The sequence below is a fragment of the Xyrauchen texanus genome, chromosome 2 (assembly GCF_025860055.1).
Source record: "Xyrauchen texanus isolate HMW12.3.18 chromosome 2, RBS_HiC_50CHRs, whole genome shotgun sequence".
Lineage (NCBI taxonomy): Eukaryota > Metazoa > Chordata > Actinopteri > Cypriniformes > Catostomidae > Xyrauchen > Xyrauchen texanus.
This window is the reverse complement of record NC_068277.1, coordinates 56341849-56362054: the sequence shown is the minus strand read 5'-3', so window position 1 is coordinate 56362054 and position 20206 is coordinate 56341849. Positions and strand designations below refer to the sequence as shown.

General features: G+C 38.5%; 1 protein-coding gene across 1 annotated transcript in view; it reads right to left on the bottom strand.

Moving 5' to 3' along the window:
- Nucleotides 1-13: 13 nt before the first annotated feature.
- LOC127655539 (transmembrane channel-like protein 3) overlaps nucleotides 14-20206 on the bottom strand; it is a 51327-nt gene continuing 31134 nt past the window's right edge. The window contains 10 exon segments of the mRNA XM_052143430.1: nucleotides 14-93; nucleotides 5893-5981; nucleotides 6080-6189; nucleotides 6309-6456; nucleotides 11277-11321; nucleotides 11826-11972; nucleotides 13112-13154; nucleotides 13157-13253; nucleotides 13416-13514; nucleotides 13921-14027. Coding sequence (XP_051999390.1) covers nucleotides 14-93; nucleotides 5893-5981; nucleotides 6080-6189; nucleotides 6309-6456; nucleotides 11277-11321; nucleotides 11826-11972; nucleotides 13112-13154; nucleotides 13157-13253; nucleotides 13416-13514; nucleotides 13921-14027 — 965 coding nt within the window.

Below are 20206 nucleotides of genomic sequence, written 5' to 3'. Positions count from 1 at the left end.
TGGAGCAGTGGGACTATTCTGAGGACTCCATACTGGTGATGTCACTGTCTTGTTCCAACTTGATATCACCACCCTCGGGTGCCTGTAGATGTGCTGTGAATCACACATTTACACACCCAAATGTTTAGGCATCTGGTGACAAGCTCATACTGTCTTATGGCTTTATATATAGTGAGTACATAACTTTGGCCATGTCTGGTCAGCACTTAATAGTCTTGTATTCATAAAGGAGATTGTTTATAGATAAAGTACCTGCAGCTAACTGAAATACTTTCTTCTTATCATCTGTCCGCTCCTGAAACAAGAGGACATTTTATTAGTGTTGTAAATAAACTACTGGAGGCAGGAGATGATATGGAATTTGATGTCTAAAGACAGGGCGGTATGACATTACAAACAGTGTGAGGGCAGAAATGTGACAAGTGATAGAGATTTTGCTAACTGTTTATAATGAGGTAGATGTATTTGTTTGGCTATCATTGGGAAGGACTGCTTTATTATTATTCAAAAACACACAAATATAGGAAAATAGGAATAATAACACTTAATGCATTGCCATGGCTCCAGTATTTAAGATATAAAATATATCTTTACAAATTTACATCAGCAGTGACTTGACATTATTCTAAAGAAATTTGACGCAATTAATGTAAACATAAGGGGGCAATTTCAAAGTCTGTTAAAAATGCCATACTTCCTGCTGCCATTTGCCATTTAATTTATAATACATAATTACATAACAGAAAATACTTTGCTTATTGGCTGGGTTTGTTTTACAGAGTAAACCAAAATGTGTAGATTCATTTACAGAACTGCCTCAAAGTGCGTTCCTCCACAAAACAAATTCCAGCAGATGACGTCATCATTCCAATGTCCCGTGCAAAGACTCCACAAATAGATCTCCAGCCAACAGGAGGCACAAGCACAAGGAATGCAGAGGCCCATCCAGAACTGTCCCGAAGCAGCGTTATGCAACAAAACAAGCTCCAGCCGCTAGGCGAATATGTAGCAAGAGAGTATTGAGCGAGTGAATTTCACTCGGAGGCCGCATGAAAAAATACACCATGATTTACTCAGTCCATCAACTTTATAAAAGACATTGTTTGTGTAGTCATGTAGACATTTCAAGTGGTTTTTTATTGTCGTTTCAACCATATACAGTTAGTACAGTACACAGCAAAACGAGACAATGTTCCTCCAGGACCATGATACTACATAAAAACAACAAAGGACCAACACAGGACCACATGAGACTACACAACGAAATAAAATACCTATATAAACTACCTATATATACCTATATAAAGTGCACGTGCAAACATGTGCAAAAAGTACGGGACAGTACAACAAATTTCTGACAATGAACAGGACAATAGACAGAGTGCAGCGCCGACCAGTACTCAGTAGTGCAAAAAGATGACAGTTTCTAAAAATTTAAACATAACATACTATGAGATAGTGTTCTATGCACATAGCCGTTATTGGGGTAGCAGACAGTTATAAAGTGACAGTAATTAAAATGCAACTCAGGACACGTGTGTGTGTGTCAAACCAGTCTCTGAGTATTGAGGAGTCTGATGGCTTGGGGGAAGAAGCTGTTACACAGTCTGGCCGTGAGGGCCCGAATGCTTCAGTCAGCTTGGTTTTTGCATGAGTCTTATATTTCAGTAGTGTCTGGCGATGGTAGACACGAACACCGGTTGCTCCGATGTCCATGTGTTGCAAAAGTCGGGCTTTTTTAACAAAAATAGCACCATTGTGGATCCGGAGTGGCCGCTGCGTGCTACCGCGCCGCCATCTTGGATCATATTCATCCATAGTGTTCATTCTTAATCTAGCCGAAAACTTCAGTGTAAAAGTGATCTTCTGTCAATACACAAGTCCCTTGGAGTGTCCTTCTACAAAACAAACCCAACACAAACAGAAACATAAAATTAAGCCCATCTTCCTCTGACATTCGAGTCAATGAACAGCGAGTCGATCCACTCACATGGGAAAACACCCAATGGTTACTCACCCATTGTTTCGAAGTACGACAATGCTTGTTTTGGGCACAAAAATACCTTGCGACCATCTTTGGTGTCTATTCTCAATTTGGCCGGAAACATCAGTGCAAAAGCAATCTTTCGTTGATGTAAGAGTTTCTTACATTCCTTGAACCAATCGCGTTTCTCTCTTGACGAATTCGCACAGTCTGGGAACAAGATAATATTGTTATTCTTCCAAGAAAGATTTCCTTTGCTTCTTGCCTGGCACAACACGAGATCTTTATCGGATGATCTCAGGAGTTTGGTCAGGATTGATCGCAGTTTGTCTTCCACACCAGATCTCAGAGCTGGGACTCTGTGAGCTCGCTAGATTTCCAGCTTACGGCAGAGCTCATCTAGGAATTTCGACATATCTCTGCCCTCCTCATGCTCAGGAATTCAAACAATTCGGACATTATCCCTGTGGCTCCGATTCACAAAATCTTCAAGCTTTTCAAGAATATTTTCCAAATCAACTTTGGTCACGGGCGGAATAACAGACAATTCCCTCTCCGATGACTCCAGATAATCTATTCATTTTTCAACATCTTCCACTCTTTTAATTTACTCAGAGAATTTTGCTTCCATGGCTGTAATTGATTGGCATATTACAGCGAGATCCTACAAGTCAGCAACAACCTTCGTCAGCATCACAAACATGTTGGACAGTTGGCGCTGGATTTCTCCGGCCACGCCATCCAAATTGAGTACCCAATCCACAGGCCCGTCAGCACTCTCATCTTGAACACGTAAGTGTCTTTTAATGTTTCCTGAGCCCACTTTGGAATACCTGATTCTAATTGTTCAATCATGGGATTCTGTGGTTAAGTTTTTGCATAATGATTGTTAAACTGTATATTGATTGTTGCCTCAAGAAATTGATTTCCAACATAGCTGTGCTAAATTAATTGCCCTTGCATCACTCTGTGGTCTCGTTCTTCTCACATAATAATTATTTAAACATAAATAAATATTTAATGTCCCATTTATTTGGTAGGTAGCTGTGTAATACAACAAATAAGTGGAATTATCTACAGTCAGCATAATTTTTGCAAAATAATTAGATTTGAGAGTACATTGGAGGGCAAGATTTTTTGCAAATAACAATTCCCACTGCGCTCTAGGTCCTTGTGGTGGCGTAGTGACTCGCCTCAGTCTGGGTGACTGGGGATGAATCTCAGTTGCCTCCATGTCTCAGACAGTCAATCCATATCTTATTATGTAGCTTGTTGAGCAAGTTACCGCAGAGACCTAGCGAGTAAGGGAGGCTCACTCTATTCTCTGCGGCATTCACGCACAACTTACCAGCGAGAACCACATTATAGTGACCATGAGGAAGTTAACCCAACCTGACTCTACCCACCCTAGTAACTGGGCTAATTGGTTGCTTTAGAAGCCTGACTGGAGTCATTAAGTACGCCCTGGATTCGAACAACTGGATTTGCAACTCCAGGTGTGGTAGCCAGAGTCTTTACTTACTTATGTGTTCAACAGAAGAAATAAAATCATTAGGATCTGAAGCGATATAAGGGTGAGTAAATAATACAGAATTTTCAATTTTGCCAGAACTATACTTTTAAGTTGTATAGATTTAAAGATGCAGCCCTTCATATATGTTGAGAACAGTTTTTATTTACCTGAAAAGGTCCACAGAACTGAGATGGCCTGTTTCTCACAATGGCAAAAATGGTCGTTAGCATACACAGAAATAGCATGAAGAGAAGCATCGCCAGATAGAAATTATTTGATCTAGGGAATAAAATAAAATAATATCTGAGTATATAACATTTTTGAGTGGATTTTGAGTCTGTAACAAGATAGAACTACATTGATTTGACTATTCCATATTATCTGACGATGATTATCCACTTCTTTTTATCGTATACAGTAAAATACAGTGTCATTGAAGATGAAATATGTGTAGACTACATGGTAATGTTTCACCTCACATCTGCAAGTGACTGATAAAACCCAAGTAGGAAAATGATGAAGCTGCAATACATGTGAAAAAGAGATTGACCAATGTAGTTGCTTTAAAGCAGTTATTGTTATCTGTTATTGTTAGATTCTGGTCCATGTTGACATGACTGCATCACACAATTTCTGGGTTTTGGTATTTTGTTGGCTAATTATTGGTTGATTACAATGTGTGAGATTTGATTGCATATATTAAATAGTAATAATTAGATTATTAATTTTAAGGAAAATGTGAGTGCTGCTGAACAAAATGTCTAGGTTACCTGATGGAGGGAACGAGTGGGTACCATAGCCTGAAAGGGGGCGGGGGCAAAGGAAATAAAGGTAAATAAAGATTCTCCTCCCAGCCCTCCACCGGGGGACGGAGTGGTCTGTCTACCAGCTCCGGAACAAACGTCTCATTCCCTGGGTAAATGGTAAATGGTCTGCACTTATATAGCGCTTTTTTTAACCTTAGAGGTTACCAAAGCGCTTTACACTGTTTCCCAATCACCCATTCACACACACACACTCATACACCCATGGGTCATCCATCTCAGGAACACTTGGGAGCCTCCTGGGTCCTCGAGGACATCCAAGAGATGGGGGGCGTGCGCTTCCTGCGGGGCACTCGATGCTGGGGCTGAGAGCTTGGCCCAGGTTGAGGCAGAGCTGCCTGATGTTTGGAAGCCGCAGGGGGACGCCCTCGGCGAGCAGACAGAGCATGGCCCACGATGGAATGGGGGCGAGGCATGATGAGAGATATGGCCTCCATCTGTTTCTTCACCGCCAAATTGCTGGGCGAAGTAGTCGACAGTGTCGCCGAATATGCCGAGCTTGGAGATGGGGGCGTTGAGAAAGCAGGCTTTGTCTACCTCCCGCATGTTGTCCAGGTTCAGCCACAGGTGACGTTCCTGGACCACAAGGGTTGCCATCGACTTCCCCTGTGACCTTCGTGGACCGGAGGGCGAGTTCGGTCGCAGAGCGCAGTTCCTTCACTTTTGTTACATTACAGCATTATTCCAAAATGGATAAAAATAATAATTTTCCTCAAAATTCTACAAACAATACCCCATAATGACAATGTGAAAGGAGTTTGTTTGAAATTTTTGCAAATTTATTACAAATAAAAAACCAAAAAAAAAAAAAAAATCACATAGGAAAGTAACCGGTGAGATATCTCACAACACTTATTTCAGTGATATCTTTTAGGGAGTAGGAACACTTATTTCAGTGATATATTTTAGGGAGTAGGAACACTTATTTCAGTGATATCTTTTAGGGAGTAGGAGCATGCTCCTACTGCCTAAAAGATATAACTGAAATAAGTGTTGTGAGATATCTCACCGGTCTCTGTGACTGCACACAGAGGGCAGTGGTGGCTCAGCAGTTGAGGCTCTGGGTTACTGACCAGAAGGTTGGGGGTTCAAGCCCCCAACACTGCCAAGACACCACTGTTGGGCCCTAGAACAAGGCCCTTGACCCTTTCTGCTCCAGGGGCACCGTATCATGGCTGACCCTGCACTCTGACCCCAGCTTAGCTGGGATATGTGAAAAAAAATAATTTCACTGTATATATGCAGAAATGTATGTATAATGTGTGACAATATATCAATTATTATTATCACTAGACTCTGTAAACAGCAAACAGAAACGTGTCCATGGCCCAAAGTCTCTGACGGAATGAGGGAGTGTGGCTAATCCAATAGCTCAGCTTGAAATTCTAGAATATTTTAAATCACTTCCAGCACATTTAATTACACATTACTCTAACAGAACTCCATAAATTCAGATTTTGTAGAGCAAAATATTTTCTCTTGGGTTTAAAATCTTAATGCTTTTAATCAAAATATAAGATTATATATAATTGAGGAAAAAAAATGAAATGGAATATGAATATAATTGTCACTTAGAGCAGAGCTCATACTATTGACCTTGTCCAGGAGAGCAATAATCAAACTGTAGAGGTTTCCAAGGTACAACACTCTAAACAGTACTCTAAATAAGCAAATTAACAAAAGAGGTACATATGTTTAAAAAAAGTAATGGGGGAGGGGGGTTGGTTTTGGGCAAACAGCATTAAATTATTTTCTGACCTAGCAAGCTGAAAGCGGAGACTTGTCCTGGGGTGGTACATCTCCAACTGGGCTACTAGCTCAAAAGCTGAAGGAGCGATCATTGTGATGAGAGACACCACCACACTTACCTACAGAGGTAACCCAATGCATAACATGGATAAACATGCTCAAAGAAAAAATAATTAGTGATATACTGATGTACACTTTAAGACAAAATATACAACAACAGAAAATATGGTAACCATACCTTATTCTTCTCCCATAGTGTTAGTTCTGGTTTCTCTTGCTCCAGTTTCTGAGAACGATCTACCACAAAGTAGATAATGTAGATGCTGCCAGCCAGAGAGAGCAGCACCAGAATGATGGCCAAAATTCGCAAACTGATCAGTACCACTCTGTCGAAACAGAAGCCGAAATGAATACGTTTATAGTTAGAGACACCTGATTTTTTACAGTAGTCTTTTAAATAGTGACATTTATTTAGTAGTATTCATAATTTAAACAAGTGTCATTGCTATAATATACAGTATCTAATGACCCTCGTCTGGGTTCTTTAACTAACAACAATAAAAAATGTACAACAATTTTGTATTATAAGCTGCTTTACTTTCAGGCTAATGTAAAGTTGCAGGTTTCACTGAGAGGAAAAAGGATCACTAATCTAAAACATTATAAATCATTAAATACTACATTACATTTAATACATACAATAAGAAAGACACTTTCCACAATTTTTATAACAGATATTTGTTCATACTAAAAAAATACTATACATTTCTATACCAGGGCTTGACATTAACTTTTTGAGGCACTTGTCCTTCGGACAAGTAAATTTATGTTTCACTTGTCCTTGCACAAAAGTCACTTGCCCGGGTAAAGATTTATAATTTCATTTATTTTTTTGTGTTTTGCTAATGCAGAATTCGAACAAACCATTGAAAGCACCCAAACACTATCAATATTAATACAATTCAGTTGAAACAGTAGAAAGGAACGTGTCCCAAGAATAGAGTTCCCCTTCAACAAGAAATAAGGATCTCCAGACTCCATAATACAAAGTAATACTTTGCACGCTGGTGTGCAGTGTATCACCAGAGGTGGTGGTGACTCTTGGTGTAAAAAACACTATTACTCCACAACACTATTCATCCTCTGTATCTTCGGACCGATGCCTTGATTCCCAGGGGTTAAATCCTGGGCGCCGCTGCCTTTGGCTGCAGGTCCACCACCTCTCCACCACCAATCCAGCATCAAAGTCTTGCAACTTTGGGCCCTCTACTGACAGAAATAGCAGCCTATGAAGCTGGACTGAGCTGAGGCTGGTCCTCCAGTTGGATTGATCCATTTCATGGTTGAAAACCCTCTCTCACACACAGCTGTGCTGACTGGCAGGACCAAGTAAATTTTCAGGAGTGTCAAAAAATATTTATACTTTTTATAACCACAATTGTTGGTCTTGTGCTGTCTGCGAAGTTGGAAACGTCACAAAATATTATTTTTTTATTAATAATTATAAAATAAAACAAAGATGTCGGACGATTTTGAAGTTGGAGGAGAAAATTAGATGGAATTTTCATTTTGAGGTGAACTAATGCTTTAATGCTTGCTTACAGTAGCTACACAGCTGCCGACGCTAAGTTAGCTAGCTAACGTCACTTACTTGTCAGCCAGGTTGGGTTGCGCCCGACAGACGCCACAGAACATTACTCCGTCTTCATAAATAACCCAGTCGAATTCATCTTTCCATTTGGTTAAAAAATTTCGTTCCAGTTTTAATTCGTATGTTGTTGGTTTAAGGTGACTTCTTGTTTTTGGAGCTTTTCCTGGAGCTTGGCCGGGCTGCGGAGCCTGAAGAAACATAACTCTCCACCACTGCTGCCAGCAAGGTTTTCCAGCCCAAAACCTCGTCAAAAACCGCGAGAATTGGCCAAACCCGGTAATGATATTTTTCCCGCAGTGCTGAATGAGAAGAGCCATACTCTCGAACCATATACAGAGAGGTAATTTAGGCTATAGGTGATTTATAAACAGTCTGTTTATAACCTGAAAAAATAACGAGACAGTTTAATGTTTTCTAAATCAGTGTTTGCTGGAAATATACCTCCATCTCCGATGTAAAGCGGATGCGCCTTTAGAGAGAAATTCATATGGATTGCATAATCAGACGGTAACGTTAGGCTATTTTCTTTCGATTCGAATTGGTTCTTTAAAAGTGGACATTTCAAGATTTAGCCTAACGTTACATAGACTATATTTTGTTTCAGTTCAGTTTCAGTTCACGGAGACCATGAAAGCGCGCCTGATTGTTTAATTTTATTTTGCAAAAGCACGTTTTCTTGTTATTGTGAGTATACACAAATAAAAGTAGTTGCAAATTATGTATTATTATTTTCAGTATGACCAGAAATGATAGAGTATTTAAGTTGTTTCCACTGTTGATAGGAAAACGCAAGTGTTCGCGCCCGCGCCTCTGTTCCATGCAGTGCGTGCTCCACACTCCGCACAAACCCTTGGATATGCGGCAAAATCTTGTGTTTATTAAAAATTTTTTTAGTTTCAAATCGATTAAATTAAATCTGTAAAATAGACGTAATGAGTGGCACATAACATGAAGTAACATGGCATTTTATTTTGTTTGAAATTTAACTTGTCCGGTCGGACAACTAATTTTCTCTTCTACTTGTCCTACAAAAAATCCACTTGTCCCGGACAAGCGGACAAGCCTTAATGTCGAGCCCTGTATACATCTATACATTTCAACAAAATACAAAATTACATTATAACATGTTTCTGGACGTTGTGGTACTGTAAAAGCTACAGAAGATATGCTGAAGTATTATAAAAAAGTAGTTCCCCATCTGGCACCAAGTAGTGAACCTGCAAGCGCTGCCCCGGGAGGAGGCAGACCCAGCCTTTTCGTTGCTGGGTCTGGTGCGTGCTTTGCGACTTAAGTGGACACACGCAGAGCTTTAGATGTTCTGAGCAGCTCTTTGTCTGCTTTGGTGGACACGGAAAAGGAACAGTGTCTCCAAATAGAGGCTTTCCCACTGGGTTTTTGATGCCCCCTTGCGGGTTCAAGCACACTCGACGAGAAGTGTGGCATCCTCATGGGCTGGGCAACACCCAATACCGTTATGAGATTTTACAATCTCAGGGTTGAGTCGGTCTTGTCCCGTGTTTTCTCAGGTCTGAGCCGGTAGAACTCAGTAACACGGAACAACTGACCGAGTGTACGACTTGCACCTAGCGCCTTTCCCCTCCACTGAGGCGATCACGTGCGCTGTTATCCCAGGACATCCCACTCACTCGGCTCCCTGGATGACTCCTCCCTAGCCCTCTGGTCCATGAATTCAGCGGAGGAATTCCCCGACCAGACCCACTACGGGTACTGAAACTACTCTGCACTGGAATAAGTGCTCCACAGGATGGGCCCCTGGGTGGATTAATAACCCCTGTGTGTATTTTAAGTGGTACGGTTCCCCTATGGGCAGACCAATGTCTCCCTTGGGCAGTCAACACTGCCACCCAGTCGCCGAGTTTGTAGTAACTCCTCCCTCGCTACAGGTAGGATCTACCACCGCACCATTCCCACATGTGGCCTGAAAAACCATGTGACGTATTTCGCCACTCTTTACCTCCCCCTAGCCTGGGCAGGTGGTGGTCTCCGCAGGGACTTTTCCCCCTGAAAGAATAGGAGTTGGAAAGCTACACCTTCACCGATGTGTGCGATAGCATTAAGATGGCCTTAGCCGCTTTAATCTATGTGAGAAACATAGAGAAAGAAAAAGCGCAGCTTGTTGGCCTGCTCCCATGTTTGGCATGTCGCTTTGTTCCCCCTTTTGTGGTTCCGAGAAACTAAACATTTTATGACGATTTTATGGGGTCGTTGGGGAAGTGTACATGCAGTCTGACGCAGCCTGTCACTTTGGCACCCAACAGCCTGCCCGCACCAGCGGTGCACATACACGGTTCAGCGCATGGCATGATTGAATATGGACCCCTAGTGTCGCTTCTTCGACACAACGTCGAAGTGAGCGACAGACGGGGAACGTCTAGGTTACTGTTGTAACCTCCATTCCCTGATGGAGGGAATGAAACTTTGTGTCCTCCCGGCCATAATGCTGAACCGAGCCAATGTTACAGTATGTCTGAACCTCATTCTCGGCTCCTTAGTGCAAAACCTTAATGGACAGTTGCATATTTCCCTCCCTTTATACCCGTATGTCTGGCCAATGAGAAATTGTCAGACAGAATTTGCATTTCCCTCCCGACATGCAAATTCTGTCTGCCAATTTCTCATTGGCCTTTTCTAAAGTTCAGTGATGCACGATGCTCTCAAGACAGACTCCTAGTATCGCTTCTTCGACACAACATCTCGTTCCCTCCAACAGGGAACAGAGGTTACAACAGTAACCTATTGCTCTAAAATCAGCTTTTATTCCTTTAACATTGCAAACACAGCATCAATAAACAATCACCTTTTGGCTTGATATACAGTATACTGAATTTTCCAGTTTGTCTGAGAACTTTAATCATAAAGCAGTACAAATTTGAGCAGAATTTCATTCCTGATATTTAAAACTATTCCAATGGAAAAATAAGTAAGTTAACATTTAAAATACCCAATTATATTCAGAATATATTGACATGTCTCATGATGCCTGTCAAGAACATGTCCAGGTCATATGTCAACATGTCCCCCTTTTTCATTTTGCTTGAAAAAAACAAAGCCTATTTGACACTACATGACATTTTCATGTTTTCATGAGCTACATACATAGCGTTTAGGTATTAGTATCTCATAGATTTACAAATATTGGTATAACCATGTGTGTATGTTAACCTTCTTTAATGTGTGAGTAGGTCTGATGCCGATTTAGGCGCAGTCATCCCCCTTAGCAAAAGGTAGTTTGTATAAATTACAGCAGGGTGTTTTCAGTTTCACATGTTCTGCTGTGTCTGCATTGGACGGGGAGGGGATATATAAATCAGAGCTCTCGGAGTCATCATTAAAGGTGGTTTGACACAGCCCCAGAAAGATAGGAACAAAATATCACTGAAATTCAATTACTGAAACTGATAATTTATTCCTACAAAAGCCTGCAATGGCCTTAGTTTTGTTAAACATGCACTTCTCAGCTCCTAAAAAATTACTTTGTCAGCAATTTAGGGTTATGTTAAGGTGATAATGGGAGACAAATAAAGGGGAACTTGCAGGCTAGTGTATTTCTTCTTCTCTTGCTCTTCTACAATGGCCTCCTTCAAAACAAAACAAGAGAAACAATTGGCATCCCAAATCCCATAAAAAGTGAATTATCGTTTTTGTTAAAAACGTACTACAGATATTGTTACAATACAACTCTTGAAAAATTACAGCATCTTACAGTGTTTGATGGAGATCCAATATTCATTTTGAATGATTTTATAGTAGTAAAAATAACTGAAGTTACAATTGTATGTAGGTGAAAACTAGTCATTTCTCCCAAGGTGTGGTCAGCTGATACTGGGGTTCTAATTAGCTGAGGTTTAGAGAGCAGGTTGACTGCTAATCTTACTATGAACGATATTCCAATGTTACAAATGGCAGCGTTTTATTTTCATGAGACTCAATTCACATGTTTTCCTCTGCCTACAAGGGAGGTTTATGTTCAACTATTAGTGCTAATTTCCCAATGTTTTACGGAATTAAAACTGGACGATCATTGCGAATTGAATCAGGGATAGATGGTTTATTATGGGATGTAGGATGTAGGAGATGCTTAGTCTGATGCTATTGATGATGGCTGCCCCTTTACTCTCGGCTGCCTCTAGGTTCCCAATCAGGTAGTCCCACGCACAGATGACACGCCAACAAAAGGTGTAATTCTCATCAGAAGCGCCAGCTAAACTCATGTGGGAGTTTTTAGCCATTCTAATAAAAGACGAATGTATAAAGCTGCATTATGGATGCATGCTTTGTCAAGTGCATATAATCAGAATTTAAAAGAACAAGAATGTTTATCAAGATAACAACAGGAAATAAAGAAATTCAATCTCTGTCATTATTTACTCACCCTTATGTTCCAAACCCTATATATATATATATATTGTTGTTTTTTTCCAAACGCAAAAGGAGACATATTGAAAAATCTTTACACATCTGTTTTCCATTATTTCCTTAATCCAAAAGCCATTATTTAATGATAATCTTCCCCTCTACCGAAGCTCTGAAATCTAATTTGCGATTGCATTCAGTTTAAAAAATAATGGCAGCTCATAGTGTAAAGCTAGGTTTTACACCAAAGCACAATTGAGCCTCAAGTGTTTAAAGGGATAGTTCACCCAAAAATGATAATTCCCTCACCATTTACTCACCCTCATGCCATACCAGAAATTTTTGAATTTCTTTCTTCAGCAGAACACAAACACAATTTTTAAGAAGAATATATCAGGGCTGTAGGTCCATACAATGCAAGTGAATGTTAATCAGACCTTTTCTCCAAAAATTACATAAAGGAAAAGTAATCCATACGACTCCAGTGGTTAAATTCATGTCTTCAGAAGCGATATGATAGCTGTGGGTGAGAAACAGAACAATATTTAATTCCTTTTTTACTTTAAGTCGCCACTTTCACTTTCAGATGTAAAAGTGTACAAATGGAGTACTTTCCCTTTACATGTGAAATGTGTCATGTCAAATTGTAAAGTGCTGACAATATTTCCATGAATAAGGACCCATATTTTAGATGATTCAGAAGACTTGGAAAAGAGTGCTTATATTTTTATAGTTAATTGAAGGGTCTTTTCTTGTGTTTTTATGTTTGACAGCTGTAGTAACTATGAAATGTTGTTATATGGAACAGAGGTGCATGAAGATTCTTCAGAAGTTCTCCTTTTGTATTACATGGAAAAAGTAACATCATACAGGTTTGCAACGACATGAGGTCTACTAGCTAAACCAACACCAAACCAGCATAAACCTGCCTGAAAAAAACTCATCCTGGTCTAAACTGGTCTTTTCAGCAGGCAAATCATAGTTTTCAAGCAAAGTATATTTGTTAAAGTGATTACTTTCTTAACAAAGTGATGAAACTGTAGGCAAAAACAGCCATTCAACCAGAAAATAGGCCAAGGGTAGTCTGTAGCCAGCACTGCCGATTTTACACACATTTACGTAGTAGCCATAAAACAGCACAGCGTATTGAAGATAACCCTGAAAAACAGACATAAAACATAAGTCGACCAAAAAGTGGCAGATTGCATTTCAAAAATACATTTTTGACAAATACTTATGTGCCAAACTAGCATAGTTAAACAGATCATATATATGCTTCATTTTAGCAAAGCTGTAAAAAAGAGAAAATAATATCCTTGCCCCTAGTGACCAGATGGTGTCCAGGTCTTGTGTGGAAGGAAGGTGATCCTTGGGAATGGTTTTTCTGCAGGTCGTACCAAACGGAGCGACGGCCAGGAGCTGATTGGAAAACACAGATTGAAAAGAGAGAGGAAATTATAGAGGCCAACAGATGATACCGTACCTGAACACAGAAATTGCTTTGTGTCTCTGCATCAGTGAATGAAATAAATCTAATCATATTTACAGATAAAATAAAGGTCTAAGAAATGGCTTGGGTTGTAACAAAATATGCTGTCTGTTAACTAATGTTGCTAGGAAAAAACACACAGAGAAATGTGTAAATACCTATACATTCAGAGATAATTCAAAACATTTAAAAAGGAGCATTATACTATATATAATCATTAGGTGATGTACATTAAAAAAGTTAGAAATGTCAAGAGACATTCAGCTATTTTCAATTATATTAATATTGTTGAATGTATACTAACTACTTTTGAGAATGAATGCAATGCATACTAACCTCAGGCAACACAATAAATGCTCCAGTCATAACAGTGAGGACAATATTGATGCCAAACAGCCATCGCAGGAATATAAAGTAAGAGGCCACTCCTGAACCAAAGTGACCTTCAAAAACAACATATGCATTTAATACAGTAATGTGAATAAATCATATACCTATATGTAAGGAATAATTGACAACAGATGTTGATTTATTTAAAATGATACCACTGGTCTGTTGAATGCTTTATTCTGATTGGTTGATGGATGTTCTAAAATGTGCTATTCATTTTCAAGTAAATGCAGTAGTTCCAAGTCTTAACCACAAAATGGTTCCATATCACTTTGCCATATTATTTCAGTTATTTCAAAGAGCCTTACAGGCTACCACAACAAAATAAACAATTCAAACAGAAGACATTGGTTAAGTTCATCAGATAAGAATGATAAACAATGTCTATAATATGCTATATCTATTTCAATTTCGATTGAAAAGCGTCCTCTCTCTTTTGCTCACGTCTCACCACTAATACCACGGTTACTACAGACATTTACGGTATTCATCCCTAAAACGCTATTGTGAGTGGAACTACTTTCTTCCGCCACGGATTCAACGTCTTGCTTTGATATAGTCTGAGCTGTCGTGGCTAGTTTCATAATGGTCACATCAGAACTAGCAACGGAGGATTGCGAGGCTTGCGCTGCTTTACTGGAGCACTTACTGGAGTAATGAGGTAGTTTTTTAACATGTAAGTGATTGTTTTTGAGTAAACGAAAGAAACTGAGAGAGAGAGAGAGAGAGAGATCGCTTCTGGGATTACCTTTTTTGTTGCAGAAGTAACATCGCTTCAAAATCGCCAAGATGTAAGTTTAAATATTTCTCAGCAGCAGCAAGTGTCGTAATTTTTGTATATAGCTTCTCCATTGTAAACCTTAAAAAGTGTTTTCAACCCCACTGAGATGCAGGTTTGCGCTGACATGATGGTGTTATGGATCAACTAGGGATTGTGTTATCTGGGGATGTGCACGTAAATAATTTTACTTGCCTTTTCAGCAGATTCATTTTATGTGAATTGTCAAGAAGCAAAGAAAAGCAGTTGTTTCGCACATTATAAAATTTGTTGGTATCAACATTTCATCAATGTCTGTTCTAATTAATTTGACACTGTTTAAGAGCTATTTTAACCATTTCACAGGGTAACATGGTTGCCCATGTTAATATGGGACATTGGTTAGAATGGGAACTGGCAATTACAGTTGTCAGAGCAGTAAATCGCATGTTGAATTATTTTATTTGCAACACTAAAGCATCATATGCTGAAATGTGTCAATAATATACTTTCAATTGCTTTTATTTCTTTATAATGAATAATGGCTTGATGAACTAATAGTTTGAGTAACTTTCCATGACCATTAAACAAAGTGAATGAATTATAGGTGGAACACATGTCCAGTGGTAAGTCATACTGGCAGTACACATAGTGACATGTATTAAAATCCCAATTATTGAGGACAAATTTGAAGCTTGGTGCAGATTATGATGTATTTTTAACAGGTCTATTGACAACTATTTTGTAAATCACATTCACAATATATTATACTGTTTTATATAAATTAATGACAATTTAAAATTAATCTAACAGCCAGTAATTACAGTATAATCTACTGAACTTTCTGAGAATGGTTGAATTACTGAAAAAAAAATGTTAACTACATTTTCTAAAGTTTACGGGCTGATTAAAATTGTCAAACAATTTTAAGATTTAAGATTAAAAATCTTAAGATTTTGCCTAACAAACAAAATCCCTTTTGAATCCTTTCAAAATGTTTCTGAAGAAATTTTTCATGCAATTTCACAGTACCATTTATTCTGAGGTAGTTCAGGAAGTTCAGCCTGCCACTGGATCTGCTCACACAGTTCTACTCAGCCGTCATTGAGCCTGTCCTGTGTATATCTATAACTGTCTGGTTTGGTTTAGCCACCAATTTAGACAGAAGGAAACTATGAAATGTAAAAGATGCTATTATAACAATTCAATTGAAGAGAGAATTGAACCCAGGTCTGTATGCATGGTCAGCAAACACACTAGACCAACATACCTTCCGTGAGAACATTAACAATTGTTTTCATAATAAAACATTATCAAGCTATTGTTTTGTTTTTTTATAAGAGTATAAGCCTATTGTTGACACATATAATTGTAGCACCCGTACACCACTCTGTGAATTACTTACGTGAGAATAGAGGCGTGCTTGGGTTCGATGTAGTTCAGGTGGATACCACGAAGGTGCACATAATAAGTGTATAATGAGTTGTAACACTTCTAACAATAAAATATTTTAAAATAATGAGACCCAGAGATAGTTGTTATTTTAGAGAAAAAAATAGGGAAACACCCTTGTTTAATTGGATAACAAAACAAAAGCTTTTCCCCAAAACTCAATATTAACGAATACACAAAATAAATAACCAAAAGATTCCTCAAACACTTAAATAATAGCCCCTTTAAATTTAAATAGAAACACCAATAGTTTCAATCACACTTGTTACACCAATATAAGTGGTCTAAACGTTCCCCTCCTTTAACTCTTTCTTCACAATAGAGAATACACAGAACTTAACAATAAACAAGAAAAACAACGTCAAGTGATCTGAAACCAGTCTTAGCAAATGCAGTGATGGGCCCACTCACACACACACATTCACACGCGGTCCAGTTTACTCACTGTAACGTTTTGAACAAAGAAGAAAAATATGTTGCAGGCCTGTTTTGGTCTAGCGAAACATTGAGTGCGCTGAACGGACACTTGTAAAACATTGAGTGCGTGGAAATACCTCAGTCCGGCTGATCAGGTGCGGTGCGATTAACCGACAGCTCCGCCCAGCATTACCCACCGTGGCTAGCTATACTCGTATGGAGTTTCCTTTGTGTCTTTATTATTCAATCAAACATACTGTGTTTGAGAGTAAAATTTATTATTTTGTAATTAAAAAAAATAAAAGAGTGCAAAAAAAAGTCTTCTAAATGCTCAAAAATAAAGAAGTTGATAACAAAATTATTTGCAGTGCGTGTAATCTTTTGAAAACTTTTTTTTTTTTGTGCACTTCAAAAACTTTTCATCACAAACCCACACATTTTGCTCTCTTTTCTGCTGTCTTTTTGCGGCTGTAAATATTTTGCTTGCGAGTTGAAAAGTTTTGCTTGCGAGTTGAAAAGTTTTGCTTGCGAGTTGAAAAGTTTTGCTTGCGTAAAGCTGTACCTCAGTGGGCGGTCTCTAACAACCAGATGAAAGGCCTTTTCTATTGGTCACCCTCGATTGAAGTGACCGGTTGGCCACGCCCATTACAGTTTCCGCCGCTGCTGCTGCCATCATCGTCGCACTTCGGTCAAGCCAGCCGTGGTTTGAAAATACACGGTCAAGCCAGCCCAGTATGGGACGTCCCGTATAAGAACTGACCATTATTTTTTCTACTTAGAAATGAGGTATTAATGGGCCTCTGAAGTCGAATAATGTGACATTTCTCCAAAATGCTGCAGTAAAATGGTTTGATATGATGTGAGTATACTGTATGGGACGTCCCGTATAAGAACTGACCATTAGTTTTTTTCTACTTATTAGAAATTAGGTCTTTATGGGCCTCAGAAGTCAAATAATGTGACATTTCTCCAAAATGCTACAGTAAAATGGTTTGATATGAGGTGTGTATACTGTATGGGACGTCCCCACAAGAACTGACCATTATTTTTTTCTACTTATTAGAAATGAGGTATTAATGGGCCTCTGAAGTCAAATAATGTGACATTTCTCCAAAATGCTACAGTAAACTGGTTTGATATGAGGTGAGTATACTGTATGGTATGGGACGTCCCCTACAAGAACTGACCATTAGTTTTTTCTACTTATTAGAAATTTGGCCTTTAGAAATAGATAGATAGATAGATAGATAGATAGATAGATAGATAGATAGATAGATAGATAGATAGATAGATAGATAGATAGATAGATAGATAGATAGATAGATAGATAGATAGAAATAAAGAAAAAAGATAGATAGATAGATAGATAGATAGATAGATAGATAGATAGATAGATAGATAGATAGATAGATAGATAGATAGATAGATAGATAGATAGATAGATAGATAGATAGATAAAAAAGACATAGAAAGAAAGAAAAAAGATAGATAGACAGACGGACGGATCGATCTGGGCAACTCAAGTGCTCTGAAAGCGCGTTCTTTCTGTGCTGTTACTGAAATTACCGTATTCATAGTAATAGGCGCACACACTTCTTTTTTTGGCGGCTGGCTTGACCGTGTATTTTCAAACCACGGCTGGCTTGACCGCAGTGCGACACTGATGGCAGCAGCAGCAGCGGCGGGAAACTGTAATGGGCGTGGCCAACCGGTCACTTCAATCGAGGGTGACCAATAGAAAAAGGCCTTTCATCTGGTTGTTAGAGACCGCCCACTGAGGTACAGCTTTGCGCAAGCAAAACTTTTCAACTCAAGCAAAACTTTTCAACTCACAAGCAAAATATTTACAGCGGCAAAAAAGACAGCAGAAAAGAGAGCAAAATGTGTGGGTTTGTGATGAAAAGTTTTTGAAGTGCACAAAAAAAAAAAAAAAAAAGTTTTCAAAAGATTACACGCACTGCAAATAATTTTGTTATCAACTTCTTTATTTTTGAGCATTTAGAAGACTTTTTTGCACTCTTTTATTTTTTTTAATTACAAAATAATAAATTTTACTCTCAAACACAGTATTGAATAATAAAGACACAAAGGAAACTCCATATACTCGGCTCCCTCCGAACACGCTCCGTCAGACGGATTCTCCGGCTTCGTTTCTCACTCAGTCTCTCGGCTCACAAACATCCCGAGTCCGCGGTCATCTTCTCTGAAACCTCGCGCTCAGTTTCATCGACGTTAACAGCACTTTCTAGCGTCTTATCTTTCTTCTTCTCCTCGTGTCAATGTCTCGTACTCACACGAGGACCGCCAGGCAAAAAACTTTTTCTTCCTCTTACATGTCTCTCCCTAGGTCACGTGAATATCTGCAGCCAAACACTATTGACTAATACAGCGTAAATACCCAAATGACCAATAAAATTTGTCACATGAAATCAGTAAAAATAAAGTAATATATGCTAACTGCATACAACCTTTGGTAATCTTTAGCTAAATAATATAAACTTTAAACTTTAGTTTCACTGTCACGAAATAAAATTACCAAATATCAATCTCCTTTTAATTATGTAAAATGAATTTATATTTCCTTATTTAGAAATTGTCGTGGAACATTGCGAAGAGTTTCTCTAAGTTGAAGAAAACTTTCAGAGTCTTGAGTTCCAGATGCCAAAGTTGTAGTTTATTAATCACCAACAAACAAGAGACCAGTCAGCTGAATGTTCTGACTCTATCCTCCTGAGTTCTCAGTTATATACCTTTTTGTTATCTTCTTGCCCATTATCTCTGACCAATAGAATAATTGCTCTTGTCTCTTTCCTTCGCCACCAATATGTTCTATTTTCCTTACTAATTAAATATTGGTGGAAAATCCCTCATCTAATTATTTTTTAAAAAACATACATCAACTGGTAACTCCACTTATTTTTGACATAAGTCATAGTTCATGATAAAAGTGCATCAATTTTAGAAACACCTGTGTATGATACAAACAGCCATGTCCCCATCACATACCTTTTACCTTTGCCCTACATTTCAGTGTACCCTCATAATGAGGCGGCCTTGTTTGTTCATACACAGTATCATTTGATTAATGAAAGAAAATACAAGCTCCAAAGATATTTAACTCATCAGGGTAAAACACCATGCCAGAAACATATCATACCAAAGATACTTAACTTATTAAAAGTGTTTTCGTAAGAAGTGCATCCTGTATTTTAATGAGACACACCATATATTTTAGAGATACGTGTCAGCATAAAGGAAATACACCAAAGATATATGTCAGAATACTACTAATTAACAGAAACAGCAAAACACCAGCTGCAAGAATACAAGACACCATTCATATAATAACTGATTAAAGAAGTACATCCTGTATTTCAAGGTTGTATACCATTCTTTGTGTTCTCTGCAGCATCAACACTTTTAGTAACCTCATATGCTCTCTCCTGGCTCACACAAAGGCCTAGAAACTCATATAAGTATTTTGATATCTAAGAATGATTATTATACCACCTAAAAATGATTATTCTACAGTAAAATCAGGTGTCTCCTACTATTTATTTCAAAGTAAATAAACGTTTACTTTTTTAATAGTCATATGACTCGTTT